This window comes from Cajanus cajan, chromosome 11 (genome assembly GCF_000230855.2).
Source record: "Cajanus cajan strain Asha chromosome 11, NIPB_CcT2T_4, whole genome shotgun sequence".
NCBI classification, from domain to species: domain Eukaryota; kingdom Viridiplantae; phylum Streptophyta; class Magnoliopsida; order Fabales; family Fabaceae; genus Cajanus; species Cajanus cajan.
Window position 1 is genome coordinate 30,392,378 of NC_138527.1, and position 21,430 is coordinate 30,413,807.

Genomic DNA, 21,430 nt, shown 5'->3' on the forward strand with positions numbered 1-21,430 from the left:
TCCAACCCTCTATAAAAGTCTTGTTGGAAGTTTGTGCTATTTAACTTGTACAAGACCAGACATTCTCTATGCCGTTGGAGTCGTGAGTCAATACATGGAGGCTCCAACAACTACTCACCTCAAGACTGCGAAGAGGATTCTTCGATATATCAAAGGTACGACAAGCTTTGGCCTATACTACTCAAATTCTAACGATTACAAGCTTGTTGGATATAGTGATAGCGATTGGAGTGGAGATATGAATGACCGAAAGAGCACAAGTGGATTTGTGTTCTACATGGGAGACACAGCCTTTACTTGGATGTCCAAGAAGCAGCCTATTGTCACTTTGTCTACATGTGAAGCAGAGTATGTAGCTGCAACTTCATGCGTTTGCCATGCTATTTGGCTACGCAACCTATTGAAGGAGTTAAGCTTGCCACAAGTGGAGCCAACAAAGATTTACGTGGACAATAAGTCGGCAATAGCATTAGCAAAAAACCCAGTCTTCCATGATCGAAGTAAGCACATCCACACCCGTTACCAGTACATTAGAGAATGCATCAGCAACAAGGATGTGCAAATGGAATATGTGAAGACGCATGATCAAGTAGCAAATATCTTCACCAAACTGCTGAAGAAAGAAGTCTTTATGAAGTTGAGAAGTTTGCTTGGAGTACAAAATCAAGTTTAAGAGGGGGTGTTGGAATATAAATTGATTTTGTATGTTGGGCTTAAAAGATAAAAGCCCAATATTAGCAAAGGCCCAAATAGAATTCTAGAAAATCCTATCTAAAAGATTCTAGAATGATGTACAAAATATCTATAGATGTTTATCCATAAGATGTTTCTAGATAAGTTTAGAAAAGTTTAGAATTGTAGGAATGTTTTAGAAAGTTCTAGAGAATGAATTATAGCCCTTAGATGAATGTTGTGGTGGCAAGATCCTAACTATTGGTTAAGGAGGTGCCACTAGTATAAATAGGGGATGGTTGTATCATTTGGATGTAAGCCAAAAAGTTTAGAAGCATTCAATACAACAAGCCTTTCTTTCTCTCAAAATCTTCCAACCTCTCCCAATCTTAAACACTTCCTTCTAGCCTTTAAAGTTTCTTCCCAACACACTTCTCTCTGAAACCATCTCAGTCAAATGAAGTTGCTCCCTTTCTTTAGCAATTTCATCTAATCTCTCACTTATGCTTTTCATTTTCTTAGCAATTTTGTAATTGGAAACAACATGCTTGGGATAAAAAGAGGATAAGCAAGAGCATTGTACCTTGTCTAATAGACCACACTTGATTCCTTGGTACTCCAACCCCAATTCTTTATAGACACACTCATCCAAAATGTCATCTAAAGATGTGAGCTGCATCTTTTAGCTTTTGCAGCCAATCTTTTATAGCTCTGTCTGAGAGTTGTTTCTCTGCAGCATCTTCAAGCGTAGCCTTGATTGCAGTGAACAAGCTAGAAAGCCTTTTCATTTCTTTATCAAAACCCAAAATTAGTCCCAACTCCTTTTGAATGAGTGAGTTCAAATTCTCAAGCACAACTTCAAGGACAGCCTCAGCCATCTTCCAAATTCTAACTCACAAAATGGAAATAGAAGAGGGGTTGTATGCTTCAGAATTGGCAATGCAATGATATGAACAAGTGAGAGATAAGATTAAAATGCAGAGGAGACGTAAACTAGGGAAGTCAACAACTAGCCCACAAACAAATGAATTATAAAAAATAGACTAGTTCAGATTTCAAAATATGCTTTAGAGAAAGTGAAACTTGGTCCAATGGGGAAGCCACAATGAAATCAAACAACAAGCAGGCTTCGCTAATAACTGACAACAGTAGCCTAATGTTGATAACACACGTTACACATCTAAATTAAAGATGCTTCCTTGCTATATGTATTTTATTTTATTTTTTTGGGTTTAAATAATAATAATAATAAATTAAGAATGTAAAATACAAAGTAAAATCAACTAAAATAAAATGAAATCTTTCAAACAATTTAAGAGGCAAGGCATATAACAAACATAGAAATTATGTCTTTTGGTGTGTGAAGTAAACTAAAGTAATTGAATGCTGACAAGATTTAGGTTAGTGGAGGGAATTAATACAAAAGATGCAACCGTGATAGTGGAAGCAAGTTAGAACAAAGGATAAAAAAAGAAAGAATACATAATTCTGTGCATACCCAATATCTATATAAAATCCATAGTGTAAACAGAAACTTCTAAGCTTTAGCGTGAAAAAAAAAATATGGAGACGCGTCTTTGCATTTAGGAGTCATCATGGACTAGTTTAGAAATAACCCTCCTTTCTCATTGTTTGAATGCTATGTAGCACGAAACTTTCTTTTGAAATACCTACCCTTGATCAGTTTCACATTTAGCGTGCTTCATTATGGCACAACAAGTATCATGCCATCATCATCCTCTCCTATAACCATGTAAACTTATGATGTCTTTCTTAGTTTTTGTGGTGAAGATACTCGTTTTGGTTTTACTGGTAATCTGTATAGTGTTATACAAAACAAAAAAGATAGGGATTTTGTCAGCATTTTATGATATAGATTCAATTAGGAATTCCATATTCGATTGAGGCTCTCAAGGAAACAATGTTGGGAGAGAAGTGAACAATAATACATTACTTAGTTATGCTGTACTGACACTTAAAAACTTAACTATTGTATTCTGGGCTCATTTGTGCACATTTTTTCAATATGAAAATTTATGACATTTTTGTTAGTTTTATTCTTGTGAGCCAATAATACCTTTCTTTTATAATTTGTAATGTGTTTGTTACAAATTCTTGATTAAAAATATGTATCGGTTCGTACATATGGCTGTCCAGAATAAAAAAATATACTCATTCGCTTACCTTATTACAGCCTTGTAGTAAAAGTAACAATAAAACTTGTAGGAACCTGTTGAGAACCTGTTGAGAACTGCCTTTGGAAGTTGCATATTTTTAGGAATATTTCAGATTTGTTTTAGTTTGAATAAGTCAATTTAATTAGAATTTATCATTAGTCGTTAGTGGACTATCTATTTCCTATTTTTCAGCTAAGTTATTAGTAGTGGTTGCTAGAGTCACAGAATGTGATCTTTAAGTCAGTTATTTTCAATGTATTTAAATTAAATTGCATTTATATAGAAAAATATAATTTTTCACATCCAGCACATTTAGTCTACTTTTTTACTCTCTCTATTCGTTCTCTGTTTTGCTCTGTTAGCAATTGTCTTTCCTCTCTAAAACCAACAATTGGTATCCGAGCCCTCTTCTTGAGGGACCTGTGTCTTTCTACATTATCATGGAACCTGAAACAAGCTTTTCCCAAGCCGCTCTCCCAGTCTTTGATGGGGAAAACTATGACCTCTGGGCAGTGAGGATGGAATCTGTTGAGATTTCCGTTGAAGTACTTTTTATTATAATTATAGATTAGGTTACTTCCCTCAACGGACTCAAACACGGCAAGTGTACCGGCCGTACAAGTAGTAAAAATATCGTATCCACAGGGATTAGAAGGTAAACTAAGCATTCATTGGCTACTTGTGACTTGAGAACAATCCCAATAAATATGAATATGAATTTAAGAACAAAACTACTGGAATTGTTAAAACACAAATAAATGAATTAGAAATGAAATGGGGTGAGAAATGGTAAAATGGACACTTGAAGTTGTGGGGGTTTGATTCCACCAAACAAACACTAGTGAATCCTATGTCTCTTGTTACATTCATTGTTCAGTCAACCATAAATTTACTCAGACCTAATTCCTTAGAGAAAGAGCCTAGGTGCAAAATATTGAATATCAATCCCTTGAGTACTCAATACCTCCACCCGCATTACCGGTTAGGGTTTTAAGACTACTAATGGGTCAAGCCCTATCCCTAGGTACAATTCCCACTAGGCATATGTTCAGAACTAGTTTCAAGGATATTTCCCAATACTCAATGAAACCTTAAATCATGCAAAGGGTGATCAAGCCAAAGCAAGCATTAAGCATGGAATCATACACAACAAAGAATGAAACAAAACATATATATATCATTAACACAAAAGGATTACAATAAAGTTTGTTGGTTACATCAAAACCCCAATACAAAGGATAGAACCTCTCAAAACAAAGAGGGGAAAAATAAAATAGAGATGGAAGAGGAAAGGAAGAACCGAAGGAATGATCCACCATGGCCGTTCCCAAGCTCTGGGAATCCCTTCCACAGCTCCTGGAGGCGCCCCTGAGTGAATGAGGGAGAAAACCCTCAAAATTTGCCTTTTATACGCATTTGGGGAGACAGATTAGGTTTTACGCGCTCAGCGCGTTAAGCTGCGCGCTCAGCGCGGGTGCTTTCCCTGATGCTCCAATTGCTCTCGGCCTCGAGCGCGCTCAGCGCGTTTTACTTGCGCGCTCAGCGTGAAGCTCCAAAGGCTGAGAGTTCTCTCTGTTTTGTGCCCGCTCGGCGCGTGTTCTGGCGCGCTCAGCGCGGTAGCCTTCTCTGCTCCTTAATTCTTTGAGTTTCCACTCCAATGGCCTTTTTATCCTCAATTCTCTACTTGAATACCTGCATATACAAAAGAAACCAAAATGAGAACAATTAAAATGCAATGATACAAAGAATGGAAGAATTTGATCATTAAATCTTGTATAAAAACAAGTATAATTTAGGCTCATCAGAATCTTACTTGGAGGCATTTGATCTTTGGGAAGCTGTGGAAGAGGATTATGATGTCCCTCCGCTGCCGGACAATCCTACCATGGCCCAGATCAAGAATCATAAGGAAAAAAAACACGAAAAGCAAAGGCAAAATCATGCCTTTTTGCTGGTGTCTCTACAACAATCTTCACTAGAATCATGACTCTCAAATCAGTTAAAGCAATTTGGGATTATTTAAAGGCAGAATACGTGGGAGATGAAAGAATACGGAGCATGCAGGTGCTTAATTTAATGAGAGAATTTGAGTTGCAAAGGATGAAAGAGTCTGAGACAATTAAGGAATACTCAGACAAGTTGTTGAGTATTGCCAACAAGATAAGGTTGCTGGGTAGTGACTTTGCTGATTCCAGAATTGTTGAAAAAATTCTGGTAACGGTACCCGAGAGGTATGAAGCATCCATAACCTCATTGGAGAACTCAAAGAATCTGTCAAAGATAACTTTGGCAGAAGTGCTACATGCCTTGCAGGCACAAGAGCAACGAAGGTTAATGAGAGAAGATCGTGCCGTTGAAGGTGCACTTTCAGCCAAGCATAATGTTGCTGGATATAATAAAAAGAATTTTTTTTAAGAAGAACCCGTCAACAAGCAACGAGAATACAACAAACAACCAAAACAAAGGCAAGGGTAAAAAGAAAAGTTACCCACCTTGTCAGCATAGCGGAAAAATAGGTCATCCTCCATTCAGATGTTGGAAGAGACCTGACGCAAAGTGCAGTAAGTGCAATCAGATCAGACATGAAGCTATAATGTGCATAGCAAACATCCAGCAAGTTGTAGCTGATGCACAAAATGCGCAAGAGAATGAAGACCAGCTATTTGTTGCTACCTGTTTCTCCACCAATAGTTCAAGTGAATCTTGGTTGATAGATAGTGGTTGTACCAACCACATGACTTATGATAGAGAATTGTTCAAGTGTTTGGACAACACTGAAGTCAAATGGGTCAGAATCGGGAATGGTGAACAAATTCCAGTAAAAGGCAAGGGATCAATAGTTATAACAAGCCACATAGGTACGAAAACCCTCTTTGATGTTTTATATGTACCTGAAATTAACCAAAACCTGCTTAGTGTTGGACAATTGCTAGAGAAAGGGTTCAAAGTTATCTTTGAAGATAAAAGCTGCATAATTAAAGATCCTACAGGTCTTGACATGTTTAAAGTCAAAATGAGGAGCAAGAGTTTCTCATTTGATCCAATGAAGGAGGAGCAGGTTGCGTTTCCAGTTACAGCAAGCTCAGTTGATCTTTGGCACAAAAGGCTGGGTCATTTCCATCATTTGGGAATGAACTATATGCTGAAAAATCAACTAGTTTGTGGAGTTCCTTCCTTGACAGAGAAGCTAGCTGAATGTGAAGCTTGCAAACTTGGGAAGCAAACAAGGAAACCATTTCTTGAAAGTAGTTGGAAGGCAAGTAAAAAATTGCAGCTAGTTCACACTGATGTTGCTGGACTACAAAGAACTCCATCACTAAAAGGAAGTCTTTATTATATAATTTTTATTGATGACCTAACGAGAATGTGTTGGATTTTCTTTCTTAAATACAAATCGGAAGTAGCTGCGGTGTTTTGGAAATCGAAAGCACATGTTGAAAATCAAAGCAATAGTCGTATTCAGATTTTGAGGTCAGACAATGGAAAAGAGTATATAGCAAATCAGTTTCAACAATTTTGTGATGAAGCTGGGATTTGAGCATCAATTGACAGCTCCTTACACTCCACAACAAAATGGAGTGAGTGAAAGGAAAAATAGATCAATCATGGAGATGGCCAGATGTATGCTTCATCAAAAGGAATTACCAAAGAAGTTTTGGGCCGAAGCTGCAAATACAGCAGTGTTTATTCAAAACAGAATTCCTACACGAGCTGTACAAAATCATACTCCTTTTGAAGCCTGGTTTGGTTTTAAACCTTCCATAGATTTTTTTAAAATATTTGGTTGCTTGTGCTATTCACATGTACCTCAGGTTAAGCGTGATAAACTTGACAAAAGAGCCGAACCTGGAATATTTATAGGCTATAGCACGATCTCTAAAGCTTATAGGATTTTTCAGCCTCAAACTGGAAAAATTCTTATAAGCAGAGATGTGCACTTCATGGAGGACGAAAAATGGTGCTGGAGTGACTCAAAGAAGAACCAGTATGTTGTACTAGAGCTTTGAGATACAGTAGATGATGCACCCATTCGAGGTACAAGGTTGCTTTCTGAAATCTATCAAAACAGCAATGCAGAAGCATGCAATATAGCAGTGTGCGAACCAGCCAATTTTGAAGAAGCTGCTATGGAGCAGAAATGGCTAGCTGCAATGAAAGAAGAGATGTCCATGATCGAGAAAAATCAAACCTGGGTGCTTGTTCCAAGACCCCATGACAAAAATGTCATAGGGGTGAAGTGGGTGTTTCGAACAAAACTTAATCCTGATGGATCTCTAAACAAGTACAAAGCAAGACTTGTTGTGAAGGGCTATTCTCAAATTTTTGGAGTTGATTATGCAGATACCTTCGCTCTAGTAGCAAGGCTTGACACAATAAGGTTACTACTTGCCATTATTGCTCAAAATGGGTGGCAAGTGTTTCAAATGGATGTCAAGTCAGCCTTTCTCAATGGTTTTTTGCAGGAGGAGATTTATGTTGAGCAACCAGAAGGTTTTGTAATCAAGGGACAGGAAGATAAAGTCTATTTGCTAAAAAAGGCTCTATATGGCTTGAAGCAAGCTCCTAGAGTATGGTACAACAGAATTAATGATCATTTATTGAGCTTGGGCTTTAAAAAGAGCCAATATGAAGCTACACTCTATGTCAAACATGTTGATGATGATATTTTAATCATCTCTTTGTATGTTGATGATCTTTTGGTGACAGGAAGCAACCAAGCACAAATTAATAAGTTCAAGCAAGAAATGAAGGATGTCTTTGAGATGACTGATCTTGGTCTTATGACCTATTTTTTGGGCATGGAAATCACTCAGAAGAAGAATGAGATTTTTATATGTCAAAAAAAATATGCAAAGGAGATCCTAAAAAAGTTTCAGCTGGATGAATGCAAAATAATGAACACACCTATGAATCAAAAGGAGAAGTTCAGCAAAGAAGATGGAGCTGACAAAGTTGATGAAATGCATTTTAGAAGCTTGATTGGGTGTCTTATGTATCTTACACCCACAAGGCCTAACATTTTATTTCCAGTTAGCGTGCTATCAAGATTCATGCATTGTGCTAGTGAACTGCACTTGAAGGCAACAAAAAGAGTTGTGAGATACATCAAAGGGACAATCAACTATGGAGTCAGGTACTACTAGGTACAGGACTTCAAATTATCTGGTTTTCCTGACAGTGATTGGGCAGGTAGCTTCGATGATATGAAAAGTACTTCAGGGTACTGTTTTAGTATGGGTTCAGGAGTTGTCTCTTGGTGTTCCAAGAAGCAAGAGGTTGTAGCTCAGTCAACAGCAGAAGCTGAGTTTATTGCAGCTGTAGCAGTTGTGAATCAAGTTATTTGGTTGAGGAATATCTTGATAGATTTGGGTTTGAAGCAAGAAAAAAGCACAGAAGTTTTTGTTGATAACCAAGCAACAATTTCAATCTCACAAAATCCTGTGTTTCATGGGAAGACCAAGCATTTTAATGTGAAGTTGTTTCACTTAAGAGAAGTTCAAGAAAATGGTGATGCAAGTTTAGTTTACTGCCGCATAGAAGACCAAGCTGCTGATATGTTTACCAAACCTTTTCCACTCAGCAGGTTTGAATTCCTAAGGAAGAAGCTGGGAGTTTGCAGCCTCCAAGGCAAGGAGGAGTGTTGAGAACTGCCTTTGGAAGTTGCATATTTTTAAGAATATTTCAGATTTGTTTTAGTTTGAATAAGTCAATTTAATTAGAATTTATCATTAGTCGTTAGTGGACTATCTATTTCCTATTTTTCAGCTAAATTATTAGTAGTGGTTGCTAGAATCAGGGGATGTGATCTTTAAGTCAGTTATTTTCAATGTATTTAAATTAAATTGCATTTATATAGAAAAATATAATTTTTCACATCCAGCACATTCAGTCTGCTTTTTTACTCTCTCTATTCATTCTCTATTTTGCTCTGTTAGCAATTGCCTTTCCTCTCTAAAACCAACAGAACCCACTTTACAAAATGAATATCAGGATAAACTCAAGGAAGAATCCTCATGAAATCTGCGCACAAATCATCAGCTATAGCACTGAAAAAATAGAGAGAAAATTACAATAACCAATTGATTAAATGATATGTACGGTCTTTCCAATTATTAGATGATGCAGTAACAATTGAATTAAATTAAAATATCATAGTTCCTCTACACTTCATTCACAGTATCACAGAATCTGGCTCCTGAAAGGGGTTATCTTTTTTAATTTTCTGTAATTCACAATATCATAATTATCAAACATCATTTAATTTTCTGTAATATCTGAGTTTACTGTTGTTTCTATGGGGATGAAAAAGTAGCAATAATATCCATAAAACACCCATTTTAGCCCTCATAATTTGTACTGACCCTCCATTCATCAGTAGTATGGATTGATGTTTGAAGACTGCTTTCTTAGGGAAGTAATCATCTATTTGAATATAAGTTTATAAATACTTAAAAATTTTACTAGAAAGTATTCTTTATTTTTAGTTAACAAACTCTAAAAACACTTATACCTTATATCTAAATATACTCTAAATGTATTTAGTGGAAACTAACAAGATGTATTTATCTGGGCTTTGCCTTCGCCAACATTGGTAAAGAACTCCCGTTAGAGAGTCGGATCCTGTCAACATGCTTAAAGAACCGGTTATCTGCCAACTCAGCTTAATGTGAGTTTCTGTTTTCTGTATTCAAAATGCTTTTTGCTTGCCTTTTATTTAATGATCCACTACATAAGTATTATTTCAATTTCCCAAAATACTTATATATATTGAGAAAAATCCAAGTCCTGTCAATTCTAGATCATTAAAAAGGGTCACCCACCATTTATCCACGTACCAAGCTCAATAGTGCTGGACGTGAGGGGCTGTATTGGGAAAAACCCAAGTCCCACATCGACTAGAGATTAGGTAATTGAATAATATATAAGTGGAAAGTAACGCTTATCTTACAAGCCGGTTTTGTAGGGTTGAGTTAGGCTTAATCCGCTATTCTAAGATGGTATCAGAGCCATTTAGATCTACTTTAAAAATGGGCCACCCACCATTGATGCATGCCTCGTAGGCATAAGGGGGTGTATTGGGAAAAACCCAAGTCCCGCCAATCATAGATCATTAAAAAGAGCCACCCACCATTTATCCACGTACCAAGCCCAATAGTGCTGGACGTGAGGGGGTGTATTGGGAAAAACCCAAGTCCCACATTGACTAGAGATTAGGCAATTATTTAGTATATAAGTGGAAAACAACCCTCACCTTACAAACCTGTTTTGTAGGGTTGAGTTAGGATTAAATCTACTATTCTAAGACCAAGCGTTTTAAAATATTAATTTTTACAAAGTGGTCTTTTTGGTTTTTTAACCCATATAGTGTAATTTTCTTTTAAAATTCTCAAAATGGGTAGATTTAAAAAAAAATCCTTAAACTAGGGTAAGACGTACGTGTTTAAAAAACATGATTTTAAAAATATGTCATTTTTTAAAACATGACTTTTGTATTTTTAATTTTTAAAATTAAAATAAAAAAATCAAATTTGATTGAATGACATAAGTACAAATTCTTGTATTAAAACACGATTCCAAACCTGAAATTTTACAAAAAAATGTGTTTTAATAAGGAATTTTACTTATGTTGTACAATTAAATCCAACCTCTTTATTTTTCAGTTTTAAAAATGACTATATTTTTTTATATCTTGAATACGACTTATCCTAATTTTGGAATTTTTATAAAATTTATCCATTTTGAGAATTTTCTAAAAAATTACACTATATGGGTAACAAAAAAAACAGTCTTTTTACTACTAACTAAATAAGTATGTGTGCATGTCCACGGGTAAATAAGTTAATTATTTTAATCGATAATAATTTATAAGTACGTTAAAAATATTACTTTATTATTTTATGGGTTAGTTTTAGATGTGGTGTTTTTAAATTATTAAATATAAGTTTATTATAACAATTTTTTCTTTTAATTTCACATTGATAATATTTACGACAATAATCTAACATTTAGTTTTTCCACCATTATGTCTTGTTTTTTTTAGAGATTTTATATTTTATTTTTTGATAAGTACTGCAAAATTATATCTTTTTTATAATATGGTTTAAGTTTTAACATATAACATGAATTAAATTATATTTAAAGTTTTGCACATTATTTGTTTCAATGTTTATAGTTTAAAAACTTGTTTTCTGTATATATATATATATATATATATATATATATTAACGTGTCACTTTAAATTGATATAAACATTGAAAAATAATTTTTTTTAAATATATCACTATTAATAGAATAAATAAAATAAAATTATACTATCAAAATTATCATAATTAATTTATAGTTTAATTTTAATTATTTTTGTTCCTTTATTATTTTGTATCAAGTTTTGCTACTGACACACTATTTTTCTTATATAATATAATAAATCTTAATTTTATATTTAACTTCTTTGATGTTTTTTTTATCAATTTAATAAATTAAAATTACATAATAATAATGTTATATAAATTGAAAATTATATGCGATGAATAAAAAAATAATTTCATTTTGAAACAATAAATAATTTATATAATAATGTATATTTTATATAGAAAGAAATAAATCACACAAACATTACCAAATCAAGATTGATAGAGTTTACATAGATAGAATATCTTTTATCTTAACGTACAATATAATTATAGCCATGATTATAATATTATTAATGCAATTTTCAATTTTTAAATGACAATAATTTTTATTGGGTTGTGCTAGTTAGATAAACAAAATTATGTATATTTTTTGTTTTTATTAAAAATATGTAAAACCATATTAATGTGAATTTAATCCAAATTTAATGTTATTATGTTTTAAATGTAGGGTTTATATAACAACCAATTTAATACAAATTTAAATAATTTGTAACCTTACATACTATATTAACTATTTTACAACTCGACATAATAAAATCATTGAGCAAAATTAATGCAAAGTAATAAGTAGAAATAAGATTGCTTAAATTATAAATTAGAATGGTGTAAAAAATATATAAATTGTATTTTATTAAATTTTATAAAGCTAATGGAATATTTTTGTAATATACTATACATTAAAAATTTTTAATTTAAAAATTAAATTTTTAAAAATTTAATATAGAACATTAGATATTAAATAGAGTAAATCTATCAAAACTTACTTTTAGAGTAAGTAAATTTTTTTCTCATAAAAAATTAAGATAATTTTTTCATAAAGTGAAAGTAAATAAACAATAAAATAAAAATATTAATATATTTTATTATATTAGATATAATAGGGTAATTGAAATATATTTAATAATATATTTTATAAAAATACTTAATATTTTATATAAAAAAAAATTAACAAAATTTTAATGGAACAACTGCCTCCATTATCGTAAACATGGATCTGTCGTTATATATATATATATATATATCATTTAACTATATTATGAATTTTTAAAATATTAGTTCCTATTGATTAATATCCTTTGAATTTAAAATGATTTGTGTCATTATTATGCAGACATTCAACGTCTAATTTAATGTAAATTTACACAATTATGCATAAATTATAATAAATGAGTTGAATTGAAACAAAAATAATAAGTTGAACAAATTATGTAAAAAATACAAAAATAATTAATATAGTATGTAAGGTTACAAATTATTTAAATTTATATTAAATTGATTATTATATAAATTCTACATTTAAAAGATAATAATAACATTAAATTTTGATTGAATTTACATTGATATGACAAAATTTGTATTAAATTCGTCATAATTTGTATAGTTACAAAATAAGCTACGTACGATAAAAATAAATACAAAAAAAATTAAAATTGATCAATATAATTGATTTTTTCATAATTTTTTTGATAAAAATCTTTTAGTTGGATATTTCTCACACTTTTAACATTTTTTTTATTCTTTGTGAAAAAATATAAATTTGGTGAAAATTATGTCTTGGAACATTCATGAAATTTAATGAATCATTGAGATCATGGATTGAAAATGTCCAAAGATTGTCACAAAAATTAATGAAGGTTCTATAAAAAATTATTATGGAACGAATTCAACAAAATTTAAAATAGTATTATGATTTTGAAAGAACCATGTTTTATAATTGTTAGCATTTTAAGACATTCAAGGAAGTGGAGAAGGAATACTGGAATACAAAATAATAAAATTACGCAAATTAAACATCTTTAAAATACACAAAATTATAAAAGAAATGTTAATAATCTTCAAATGTCATAAATAAACAATCTTTGCAATCTTCATGAAAATTGTAGCATTCAATGAGAAATGTGCTTTAAAATATTTAGAAGAGTGAATGAATACCAACAAAAATATGAGAATATAGAAGAAATATCATTAGAAAACTTACAAGTGAATAAGACCTTGTCTTTTTAAGAGAGGAAAAAATAAGAAATATCAACAATGTAACGTAGTGACTAGATATTAGAGCTTAGTGAATGTTAAAAAAAAGAGTATATAAGGTTTTCTCTAAGCAGGAGCCTCATAAGTTCATTCTGAAAAAAAAAAACTTAGAGAGAAGTTTTAGAAAGAAGGACTTTAATCCGTGAGCTCCTTTCTCTCCCAAATTTCTTTGATTGATTCTTCTTCTTCTCTAGATCACTAACTTCTTCTGTCTTCCTGAAATTCAGGCTAAGAAGCTGGTTTATGGAAGATTGAAGTCCACGGGTAGAGCTTCGGTAGAAATTCTTCTTCTTCTCAAATTCTTGGTTGTTCGGCGCCAATCTTCAGGTGAGGAAAGCTAGAATGTAGGTTGTTTGGTTGCATATGAGTTTAGGAACTCAATTGGTGCATGAATTTTAAGAATCAAAGGGTGGAATTGAAGGATTCCTCATTTTCAGGGTTTCGAGAAAAATGGAGTTTTTTGGTGATCTTGATGCGTCTGTTAGATGTATGTTGAATTTGAGGTTGTTTTTGAATTGTGTGAAGCCTATATGTTGGGTTTCATAGATTGCATGTGGTGAAATCTTCTGATTTTCAAGTTTGGATGGGATTTTCGAAGTTTTGGGAGGCTACTATTTGAATTTGCGCCGGGCATATGTTCTTGGCGTCAGGCATGTTTTTGGCTCGAGGTTAGTCACGCTGGGCACGATTTAAAATGAGTCTCTGGATGAATCACGTCGGACATGAGGCGAGCCACGCGGGACGTGATACCAGATAGTGGCTAGTTGTGGTATTTTACTGATATGGCGTTGAGCGCAGGATAGATGCGTTAGGCGTGAAGACTTCTAGAGGTCTCTATCTAGATGGTGCCGGGCGCGGGGTGATTGCGCTGGGAGTGGAGACTCCTAGGAGTCTCTGATTTAAAGACGCCGGGCGCGAGTTGACTGCGTCGAGCGTGAGAGACCCTTAGAGCTACGTATAATGAGCTACGTAGAATTACTAAAAAAAATGATAGAAGAAAAATGAAAGATATAAAATAATTTTCTACGTGCTTTCTTAAATAAACAAATAACAGAAAAAGCGGTTTAAAAATGAGCTTTGTAGATTAGTACCTACGTATAATGTTTTGGTGTACGTTTTAATCACTTTTGGAATGTATCAGCTGGTTTTCTGTTTTAACTGAAGTTCAAGATGTGATTTTAGATGTTACCAGGAAAAGTTGCACTTTTAGATGCCTTGTTCTTTTTCTTGTTTAGTGATGCTTTCTGTAGAAAGTTTTTCTTTACCAATGGCTGTAGGAGAGATTGAAATCAGGGGAACTATCTGAGGATATTTAATGAAATTGGATCATCATGTGATTGAAAATACTCTAGTCTGGTCTGTGAGCTAACTAATGTGAGCATTTCAGCCATATTTAGCAGTTACAGAATAAAAAAATCCAATCACCTTTTGAGAATATGAAAGCATTGAAGATGGAAGAGAAAAAATACTCTATTCTCATTACCAAGCAAAACAACCAGTCTTGGTGAAGTTGACAGATTAAATTATGCAAAACACAAAAACCAACACTTTTTTATGATGAAATGGAGACAGAAGATAATACAAATCTGCTTAACACATTGATAGAAAAAGACCTTAAGACTGTAGAGGACAAATAAACAAAGGAGAAAAAATACAAATATCTCAACATTGTACGGGTACATATTTGTCAAACTTAGGGGGGTGTATTGAATTAGGATTTTAAAGGACTTTTTTAGTGAAAAAAAATCCTGCGGATTTTAAAAGACTTTGCAAGATTTTCATGACTTTTAAGATTTTGTAGGATTCTACAAGATTTAAAATCAGGATTTTAATTGATTCTACATAACTTTTAAATCAGGATTTTAATGGATTCTGTGGAATTTTGTAGAGTTTTGACATTTGATAAGATTTAAAAAAAAATTCATACATTCAAATTTAAAAAGAGTCAAAGATAAAAATAATAAAAAAAACAATAATGTCTAGATAAATAATAATAATAATTCTCCATAATATTCTATCATCTTTTTATAGCATCCACTATCAATTGTAACAATTCATCGAAATCCTCCTTGGTCCAAGCTTCATAGTTTTCTTTCTCTTTTCCTTTTTCTTTATTATTTCTATGTGAATCTCCCATTTGAATTACTAAAATAATATATGTTGAAAACTAGTTATATAAATAATTATGGATAAGAGACAAAATCAATAAAATTATATTATTATTTTTAGAAGCACACCAATTATACAAGATCGAATATATCTTGGCTATCCAAATAGATCAAATATCTCAATCATTATAAAAAAAATGTAAAAACGAAAATATAAAAACAAAAGATAATTTTTTATATAAAAAAATCAGTATATTCGATACTGAGAAAATATTTAGATATATAATCTTTTTATATAAACGGAAGTATTTAGATATAGAGAATATATATATATATATATATAGTTATATATTATATGATAATTTTTAACGATATTTATAAATGTAAATTATTCTAACAAATATTTTAACAATATTTCATTTTTTAAAAAATAAGCTAATGAAGGCATAAATCCTAAACCCTAAAAAGTTAGATATTGCAATGTCTTATGTTAATTTTCTTTTTTAAAAATATTAAAAAAATCTTAATTTCACAATATAAAAATAAAAAGAAAAATTCATAGTAAAAAAAATAAAATAATTGTTGAGTCATAAAAGGAGGGATAAGAGTAACAAATTCAAGGGAATGAGAGAGTTCGCAGTTTTTATGCTAAGAGGGTTCTTCCCCCAACTAAGATCCATTTTTATCTCATTCTACTCACAGAAACCCTAACAAATTCATCTTATATATATATATATATATATATATATATATATATATTTAGAGATTATGATATCAATTTCATCTTTCACCTTTTTCTTTTCTTGACGTGTGTTATAAAAAAATTACCACTTAAAAGTTGAAATTTCAAGCATTTTTTTTGTTATATAAAGGAACAAATTCAACTACATAGAATAAAATAAAGCAAGTCAATTAAAGATAACGAACAGAAAAATAGAGCAAGTCAATGACACTATCATTTACATATCAGAGTTTCATAAAATAGGAGAATGAGATGAGAACAGTACTACAATATTATATATGAGCAATGAACAATAATGTAGTATTATTAGTAGAGAAAAATGGAGAAGACAGGAGCATAGAAAAAAAAAAGATGAAAAACTCACTTGAAAATTATTAAAACACTTGAAAAATCACTTCAAACAATCCTTCAAAATCCGTTGGGTTTGGATGGGATTGTTTTATGAATCTGGTATTTATAGATAACACTAGAAAGTCCTTTAAAATCCCTCTCACACAACAATCCTTTAAAATCCTTATATTTTTTAATACCAATGGATTGTTTTTAAGTTGTAAAAAATCTCAAATGAATACCAGTGGATTTTAATGGACTCTTTAAAAAATCTTGAAAATCCAAATTGAATACCAGTAGATTATTTTTAAGTGACATAAAATCCTGATTGAATACCAATGGACTTTTTTACTCAAAAAAAATCTTTTAAAATCGTACGAAATCCTAAACCAATACACCCCCCTTAGACTATACTTCTTTACTTTATTGCGAACTTAACTGAAAGGAAGAAGTACTGAAATCTTCCAACGCATCCTGCAGCTACGAGAAGCAACGAAGCATCAAATTTGGACCTTAAAGTTGCAAGAGCTCTGATCACAAGGAAAAAATTAATTCTGTTTCAGAATAAACCGCATTGTACAGTACAGCAGAAGATGAAAGTCTGAAATCTTTATTGAAAGAAATATTTTTCATATCTGTCTTCCGTACTAAGATGTTGGACATTTCAAACACCACTAATATGATGGCATCGACATGCTAGTGAGTAGAAACCACATCAATTAAAGTGATTTAAACTATTCTAGGAAATTTATCTTGAATTCCTAAATGAAACATACATGGTGATTATTAAAAATATTGATTACTCGAGTGATTTAAACTATTCTTGGGCATTACGTGAAATCTGATATCCATATTGTATATATGGAATGAAACACATGAAAAATCCTAAAATTGATTTGGCTTTTTTGGATGATTAAAATCCAAGAATTTTGTGAAAATAACATTTTATTCTTTGAATTTTTAAAACTCAACCTAGGTTGGATATAGACGTTGATACAGTTTGAAAAGAGATATTAAAAGTCCCACATGGAAAAGGGAATCTTATTAGTAGATATATAGGAATAGGAATCAGAATATACCTGCACAGGAATTATAATATTCACGGCCTCTTCGGAATCACTCTAATATTGGGGATGTGAACTATCTTTCCCCAGTCCTCTCCGGTGTCCTCTCGACATCGCTTGTCTAATTCAGGGCAACCTTGAACATCCAATCTATCTAGACAGCTAAATCTTAGGCTGCTTGGAAGACATGCCAACTTGGAACAGTTATGAAGAGTCAATAGGCGAAGTAAGCGAAGGTTTCCAAAGCAGTCAGGCAACGATTGTAAGTTTGGAAGATGCTCTAATTTTAACTCCTCTAGAGCAGTCAGATGTTGTAAAGCCTCATGCAAACCTATGGAGTCATTGAACTTACTAGACCCCACAATTTGTAATTTCTTGAGAGAGTGTAGCAATAACTTGGTTGGGAATACCTCAAGTTTGAAGAGCCTATGAAAATATAGCTCTTTCAGAGAATTAAGGTTTTGAAACATCCCATTTGGAAAGCATTTTAACTCTTCATTATCTTCAAACCAGAGGTATTCAAGACTACTGAGTTTATGAATTGAACTTAGCAGATCTAGCTTGCAATTCCCTTGTATACGTAGATCCTTGATAGATGGAAAGCTAGGCAAACCCAACAATTCAGGACATTCAAAAATTTCAAATTTGGAAAGGCGCGGGAACATGTTTTCCCCATCCTCCCTAGATACTCTTACTAGTTTTGGCAACTTCTCCAGTGACAAATTTTCTAGACCCATGAAGATTAGTCCACCATCATAAGACTCCTCGTTTAGGTGTTTTACCTCAATCATGTTACATATACGTAGAGTCTTCAAAGAAGCTAGTTTCCCCAATGTTGGAATTTGTGAACACCTTATACAATCCTCTAGCTCTAAATATTGGAGAGAAGGACTAGATATCCATGGTGGGAAATGATCACCATTATATCCAACCAAGCTCAAACTCTCAAGTTGTCGGGTATCAGGTTGAAGCACTTGAACAATCTCAAAATATTTTTCTAATTCAGACTCTTCATTTTTGTCCCATGACAAAACCAACTTATTCAATTGCTTTCTTGACATATTGGCTTTTTCGCAATCCATTACACTTTTTACTCTCCCTAAATGCTTGATGTGAAGATCTCCTTTAAGTTTCAATGGTCCCAATTCTGCCAAAAGCAACCCTTTTTCCTTACCAATTAAGTACATGCTTATATTCCTTAGGGAAGTCAACTTCCCTATTTGAGGTGGCAAGCTTGATAGTGAGTTGCAGCCATTCAAAGATAGCATTTGTAGATCTTTTAAACATATCAAATTGTTAGGCAGCTTTTGGAGACGATGACAATAGTCTAATTTCAATATCTGTAAATTCCACAATTTACATAGCGAGTCTGGAAGAGTTATGAAATCACCCCCAGAAATATTCAAGTACCTTAGATGTTTCAAACGACCAATTGAAGATGGCAATTCTTCTCTAGGTTCATATCGAAGCACCCGCAAAGAATAACATTTCAATACATGAGGAGAAAGTTGGCCAGTATTGTACCTTTGTGGCGGCAATATATAAGTCCTCAAAGATTTGAATTGATGCAACTGGACTGAATCCAATTTACTCCCCCGGCTATGATCTGAGATGTGGTAGATTCTTTCAGACATTGTTACACCATTATCATTTGTAATGCAACAAACGTCTTCTGCAATAAATTGTGCGAGATCGTGAACAATATTATGCATCTTGAAACTTGTAATTTTTCCAAATTCATCCGTTTCAATATCCTTAAAAAATGACCTTCGATATAAGTCATTCCATACAAAATCACCAGCAAAAACATCCAATTCTTCATTAAATGAAATGAATCCATTAGCCATCCAAAATTCAATTAAATCTTGCTTCCTTACTATTTCATCTTTGGGAAAGATTGCGCAATAAGCAAGGCATTGTCTGAGCTTTATTGGTAAATTCAAGTAACTTATTGTCAAGGCAGGCATTATGGAGTCTTCATCTTGTGGTAAACTCCACAATGTGCTTTCCTTGACATCGAGCCACTCTTCTTCCTCTCTAGTGAAGCGTAAAAGACCTCCTAGTACTTTTGCTGCAAGAGGCACTCCTCCACACTTTCTTACTATCTCCTTCCCTATAACCTCAAGCTCAAATTGTTCTTTCTCATTTGGTCTAAAGGCGTGGTGTTTAAACAATTCCCAACAATCATTATCAGATAGCATTGATAATTCATGAGGTAGCACTGTTCCCATGACTGTTGCAACTTTGAAAGACGAGTAGTGACCAAAATGGAAGCACCCTTTGCCCCACAAGCTAACATAGATTTAAAGCGCTGCCAATTCTCTTGTTCATCATCCCACACGTCATCCAAAACAAGCAAATATCTTTTTCCTTGAAGTAGCTCTTGAAGTTTTCTTTGTAGTGATTCTAGATCCAAATCCATGCAAGCACTTCCAGACCCTGCTTCAATGACAGCTTTTGTCATTCTCATCAAACTGAAATCTGTCGAAACACATATCCAAATTCTTAGGTCAAAGTGGTTGACTACCCTCTCGTTATTGAAGATGACTTGGGCAAGTGTTGTTTTCCCAAGTCCGCCTAAACCTACGATTGGATAGACCGATAAATTCTCATAATGAGAAGCAACACCAACCAAAAAGTCTACAATTTTTTTTGTATCTACTTCTCTTCCATAAACTTGTGGTTCAACCATTAATGAGCTGGTTTCGCGTGAGTCAGTGCCAAAACTTATCCTTGGACGGATCTCTGTGAAAGAAAACTTATCGCGCATTTCATCACAAATTTCACCGAATCTTTCCGTTATCCTTTGCATTTTCTTATCAATTTTGTAACGGAAAGCAACATGCTTTGGATGAAAAGAGGATAAGCAAGAGCACTGTACCTTATCTGATGCTCCTTGCAACTTCAATCTCCATGCTTCATAGGCACACTCGTCCAGGACGTCATCCAGCTCGTAAGATGCATCCTTTAGCATCGGCAGCAAATCCTTTATGCGTCTGTCTTCAAATTGTTTCTGCTCGGCGTCATAAACAACTGCCATGATTTCCGACAGCTTGGATTCCAGACTTTGTGAGTCTCGATGGGAACCTATAAATAGGCCCTTCTCTTTCATGTGAGATTTCAACTTTTCATACATATGATTGCTCGCTCCAGTGTCCAAATACCAGACCGAGTTGTTTAAGCAACTCGAATCAAGCTCGGCTTCTGACTTCTCATCTGAGCTTAGAAGCTCAACTACTGATCTCTCCACGCAACTCAAGTTTAGCTCATCCTCGGAGGCACAACTCGGACGTAGCTTGGTCTCCGAGCTCTGCGTCATCATCAAAATTCCTGCTTCCTCGTCCTCTTCTTCTGTGAGAAGATTCTTCTCTTTCTCTTCACTTCGGCTTTTAGCTCGGCAATACTTTGCTATGTGACCGTATTTGCCACAGTTGTAGCAATTTGCCGATCTGCATTCTTTTGCGTAATGGCCGAGTTTGCCACACTTATAACATTCCACCTCGAACCTCGGCTGACTTCCTTGGCTACGATTACCTCGTCCTTGTCCACCTCCATGATCACCTCGTCCTCTACCTCGTCCTTGATCACCTCCATGATCACCTCGTCCTTTGCCTCGTCCTCCATGATCACCTCGTCCTTTGCCTCCTAATGTTCAGCCCTGGGTGTTCCGAGTTTCATTCAAATTAAGTTGCGCCTGTAATGCTTGATCAAGTGTATTCTTCATCTTCCTCCTCCTTTGTTCGTGGGCTTCGAGTGACCCAGCGAGCTCTTCCACTGAGAGGACTGACAAGTCCTTTGACTCCTCAATTACGCATGCGATACTCTCGAAATCATCTGTTAATGATCTCAAGATTTTCTCCACAATTCTACTTGCTGGCATTGACTCCCCATTCCT

General features: G+C 33.5%; 1 protein-coding gene and 1 pseudogene across 2 annotated transcripts; one reads left to right on the plus strand and one right to left on the minus strand.

The window, feature by feature from the left end:
- The first annotated feature begins 4,832 nt into the window (after nt 1–4,832).
- LOC109800398 (uncharacterized) lies at nt 4,833–5,264 on the plus strand. The gene has a single exon (XM_020361183.1). The coding sequence runs from the start codon at nt 4,833–4,835 to the stop codon at nt 5,262–5,264; it is 432 nt and encodes a 143-aa protein (XP_020216772.1).
- Nucleotides 5,265–16,213: 10,949 nt separating this feature from the next.
- On the minus strand, nt 16,214–20,857 carry LOC109800397 (putative disease resistance protein RGA4 pseudogene; annotated as a pseudogene). Its single transcript, XR_014430745.1, has 2 exons — nt 17,551–20,857; nt 16,214–17,001 (listed from the first exon to the last, which is right to left on the minus strand). The product of XR_014430745.1 is annotated as a putative disease resistance protein RGA4 pseudogene (transcript).
- Between the last annotated feature and the right edge of the window lie 573 nt (nt 20,858–21,430).